Consider the following 5,224-nt stretch of genomic DNA (forward strand, 5'->3'; position numbering starts at 1 on the left):
TTACACTCCCTCCCCTTTGAAAATTGCTAATAAAAACTTGCTGGTTTTATGGCTCAGGGGGCATCACGGAACCTGCTGACACGTGATGTCTCTCCCAGACACCCAGCTTTAAAATTTCTCTCTTTTGTACTCTTTCCCTTTATTTCTCAGACCGGCCGACACTTAGGGAAATAGAAAAGAAACTACATTGAATTACGGGGGGTGGGTTCCCCTGATAACTTACTTTTGACAATCTGTTTTCTGAGCATCTTTTTCGTGCTTCTCTTTTCCAGGCGCTTTTGTTTTCTCTGTTACCAGTTTTCTCCAGGAATCTCTGGAACCCCCATAGCTGCTGCAAACTGTGCTGCACCTTGGTCAGTGAGAAAGCAATGAGGTGTCTGAGGCCAGAAAGAAAAGAGAAAATGATTGTTTTTTTGAAAATTTTAAATCTTTTTAACTGTTCCAACTGTGTTGAAATAATTACTTCTCTCTGGGTGCAAAGGATCAAAAATACAAATTCCAGTGGTTTGCTTTTCTGTATGCTGAAAAAAGCCTGAGTTTTTGCATTAAAAAAGAAAAGACCCCAATTGATGGAACATTACTAGAGATGCGATTTACATATTACGTTCAATTTAGATAATTAAATCCATCTTTAACACATGCTATTAAATAGCTGGTCAGTTTGTATGTGGTATGAAGACAATACAGGAAGATAAAGTAATCACTCACTGGTCAAGTGATTCTTACTCAACAATCTTGGCTCATGTGAGAAACTCAAATACACTGCTTCTCTTTTGTATATATATTTTAGGAGAACAGTGATCTCAAGTATTTCCACACAGTTGGAGCCCTTATTATTGAAGTATAGTGATAACAATTCATTAGGAAAAGGCTGCTTTAGTCACATATACCTTTTCCATGACAAGCCGAGCGAGTTTAATGGGATTTGCTATACACCGGACTGCGGACACTGCTCCTACTGACAGGTCTTTTCCATCCATGATACTAGCATCCATTTCAACCTCACCATTTGTGTTCAAGACAGACCCACAACCTAAAACCAAAAAGAAGATGAAAAGCAGGAATTAAGAATTTAGAAATGGCTCCAGACTTTCCTCTACTTTGCCCCCTTTAATCCATCCTCTATTCCATTGCCAGAGGAACTTTTTTTTTTTTTAAGAGAGAAATCTTGGCTGGGCACCGTGGCTCATGCCTGTAATCTCAGCACTCTGGGAGGCCGAGGTGGGCAGATCATGAGGTCAGGAGATCGAGACCATCCTGGCTAACATGTGAAACCCCGTCTCTACTGAAAATCCAAAAAATTAGCTGGGCATGGTGGCGGGCACCTGTAGTCACAGCTATTCGGGAGGCTGAGGCAGGAGAATGGCTTGAACTTGGGAGGTGGAGGCTGCAGCGAGCCGAGATCACGGCACTGCACTCCAGCCTGGGCGACAGGGCAAGACTTTGTCTCAAAAAAAAAAAAAGAGAGAAATCTTGACTTGGAGGCTGGATGTGGTGACTCACACCTGTAATCCCAGCACTTTGGGAGAAGGAGGCAGGCGGATTACTTGAGGTCAGGAGTTTGAAACCAGCTTGGCCAACATGGTGAAACCCTGTCTGTACTAAAAGTATAAAAACTAGCCAGGCATGGTGGTGTGTGCCTGTAATCCTAGCTACTTGGGAGGCTGAGGCAGGAGAATGACTTGAACCCGGGAGGCGGAGGTCGCCATGAGCCAAGGGTGACGAGTGAGACTCCGTTTCAAAAAAAAAAGAGAAATCTGACTTGGCACTCCATGACCTACAAAATAAAAAGTACAAAGCCCTTCCTAACCGGCCTTTGAACTGCTTTTCCAGCTTCATTTTCTCTCTTTGGCTATATTTTACTGAAATATTAGCTTTCCCTGAATACAGTAGTCCCCTTATCTATAGCCTTGCTTCTGGGGTTTTAGCTATCCTCGGTCAACCATGGCCCCAAAGTATTAAATGGAAAATTCCAGAAATAAACACTTCTCGCACCATCCTACTCTGTCCTTCAGAGGGATGTGATTCCTCCCCTTGTCCAGCATATCCACACTGTATAGGTTACCTGCCTGTTAGTCACTTAGCAGTTGTCTTGAATATTAAGCAGATCAACTGCAGTAGCACCTGTCAGTGCTTGTGTTTAAGAAACCCTTATTTTACTTAATAATGATCTCAAAGCACAAGAGTAGTGATGCTGGTATACTGTTATAATTGTTCTATCTTATTATCAGTTGTTATTAATCTCTTACTGTGGCTAATTAATGCATATATGAAAAAAAAAAAAAAACCAAACCAGTTGATAAAAGGTTGAGTATCATTGGTGGTTTCAGGCACCCACTGGGGGTTTGAACACATCCCCCATAGATAAGGGAGGGCTACTATATACCAGGAACCTGTGTGTCTCTGTGCCTTTGCACATGCTGTTGGTTTTACCACTAGCACCCTTTCTTCATATTTCTCTGCCCAGATAATGCCTACAAATCCAGCCATGCTTCTCAATCTCTTTGTGCTTGTTTCCTCATGAGTAAGAACATCAACTCGTTTAATCCTTACAACCATCAATGAGGTAGCTATTGCATATTAAACACTTAGAATAATGTCTAGCATGTGTAGGTAAACAGTAAGTGTTTGCTGCCCTGATTACATGCCAATTTAACAGGTGAGGAAACCAAAAAGGCAACTTTCCCAATATCAAATGTCTTCTGGGTAAAGAACAAGGAATCAAATCCAGGTATGTGGCTTAGACATCTACTTTCTTCTGCCAAAGAAGCTCACATCTTTTCCATCTGGCAATAAGAAGGCAGCATCCCCTTACACTGATCCGCACAGGTTAGAGAAGACCTGATAAAAGATTTAAATAAATAAGATCCAAAGTCTTAAAACATAATATTTAAAATGTCTAGAATCCAAGAGAAGATCACTCATCATACGAAGAACCAAGAACAGCTCAACCTAAGGAAAAACAATTAACAGATGACAATACCAAGATGACACAGATGTTAGAATTACCTGACAGGAATTTTAAAGCAGCCATTGGCCAGGCATGGTGGCTCATACCTGTGCTTTGTAATCCCAGCACTTTGGGAGGCTGAGGCAAAAGCATCTCTTGAGGCCAGGAATTCAAGACCAACCTGGCCAACATAGCAAGACCCCATCTTAAAAAAAAAAATTAGCTGGGCATCGTAGCACACACTCAAAGCCCTAGCTACTTGGGAGGCTGAGGCAAGAGAATCACTTGACCCAGGGGTTCGAGGTTGCAGTAAGCTGTGATTATACCACCATACTCCAACCTGGGTGACAGACTGAGACCCTGTCCCTTAAAAAAAAAAAAAAAAAAAAAAAAGCAGCATCATAAAAATGCTTCAATGAACTTGAAATAACTAAAAAAATTATTAAGTTTCAGCAAAGAAATATAAGATGTAAAGAAAAACCAAATGGAAGTTAGAGCTGAAAAAATGTAATACTGGACTTAGAAATCACTCAGTCTGAACAGCAGAACAGGGCCTGGAAAACACAAAATGTACAAAGCCCAGCAGACGAGTGGGACCATAACAAAAGAACTAACATTCAAGTCATTAGACTGCCAGAGGGGAGGAGAAAATGGGTGGGAATGAGAAGTATTCAAAAAAATAATGGCTGAAAATTCCTTGCATTTGGTGAAAAGTATAAATCTACCAATTTTTTTTTTTTTTTGAAGCGGAGTCTCGCTATGTCGCCCGGACTGGAGTGCAGTGGCCAGATCTCAGCTCACTGCAAGCTCCGCCTCCCGGGTTTACGCCATTCTCCTGCCTCAGCCTCCCAAGTAGCTGGGACTACAGGCGCCCGCCACCTCGCCCAGCTAGTTTTGTATTTTAGTAGAGACAGGGTTTCACCGTGTTAGCCAGGATGGTCTCGATCTCCTGACCTCGTGATTCGCCCGTCTCGGCCTCCCAAAGTGCTGGGATTACAGGCTTGAGCCACCGCGCCCGGCCTAAATCTACCAATTTAAGAAGGTGAGCAAGGACTAAACACAAGGACTAAACACAAAGACATTCACACTAAGACACATCATAACCAAACCACCAGTGAACTAAAGACAAAAAAATTTCAAAGTAGCAAGAGAGAAATGACACCATACCTACAGGGGAGAAACCAATTTTAATGACAAAACAATTTGCCAACAGAAACCATGGAGGCCAGAAGGAAGAACAGCATTTTTAAGTGCTGAAGAAAAGAACTATCAATCCAGAATTCCATATCCAGCAAAAATATTCTTCAGGAACGAAGGAGAAATCAAGACACTCTCAGATTGTATTAGGAAGGTGCCAAAAAGGGGTAGGTTTCATTCTAAGGCTGCTGCTGCTTTCTTTTTTTTTTTTTTTTTTAGGCGGGGTCTCCCTCAGTCACCCAGGCTTGGGGGCAGGGGGGCAATCTCAGCTCACTGCAAGCTCTGCCTCCCAGGTTCATGCCATTCTCCTGCCTCAGTCTCCCCAGTAGCTGGGACTACAGGTGCCCACCACCACACCCGGCTAATTTTTTGTATTTTTTTAGTAGAGATGGGGTTTCACCGTGTTAGCCAGGATGGTCTCGATCTCCTGACCTCGTGATCTGCCCGCCTCAGCCTCCCAAAGTGCTGGGATTGAAAGAGATCAAATGAAAAAAACTAAAAGGCAGAAATGAAGTCCACAGGCAAGCAGCCCGGGCGGCGCCCTGACAGCCCTGGCGGCGCCCTGAGCCTAGTTAAAGATTGACCCCGGACCTAACCAATTAGGTTAATTAGGTTATCTATATACTCCGGACATTGTAAGGACATACGTTGTGAAAGTCTCTGTCCTGCTCTAATTACTGGTATCTGCCACATATCTTAGTCCTGGGCCCAGTACAAACACAATCCTCTATTTTGTCCCAACTTCCTGAGCCCAACACAAACACATCCCCCCCCTCACACATCTCAGAAACACCACCTAGAGAGCCCCTGATAAGATCACAACCGTTTGTAGTTTTACTAAAAGCACGGGAACAAATGGAAAACTGTTAATTGTATTAACCAATTACCAGTTGTAATGCTGCAACCAAAAGAATTCCTTTGTACCTCTGTAACCTTACATATCCTGTATGCATCGGGCTATAAAAAGCGGCCACATGCATCATTCAGGGCCCTCTTGTATGTTGTAAAACAGAGGGACCAAGTTCGAACTTGCATTAAAGATCCTTGCCGCTTGGCTTTGACTCCGGATTCTGGTGG

General features: G+C 43.0%; 1 protein-coding gene across 1 annotated transcript in view; it reads right to left on the reverse strand.

The window, feature by feature from the left end:
• Positions 1 to 5,224, reverse strand: part of ASRGL1 (asparaginase and isoaspartyl peptidase 1) — a 38,455-nt gene that overhangs the window by 20,514 nt on the left and 12,717 nt on the right. The window contains 3 exon segments of the mRNA XM_017878382.1: positions 224 to 302; positions 305 to 377; positions 891 to 1,033. Coding sequence (XP_017733871.1) covers positions 224 to 302; positions 305 to 377; positions 891 to 1,033 — 295 coding nt within the window.

This window comes from Rhinopithecus bieti, unplaced genomic scaffold (assembly GCF_001698545.2).
Source record: "Rhinopithecus bieti isolate Rb0 unplaced genomic scaffold, ASM169854v2 scaffold_11488, whole genome shotgun sequence".
NCBI lineage: Eukaryota > Metazoa > Chordata > Mammalia > Primates > Cercopithecidae > Rhinopithecus > Rhinopithecus bieti.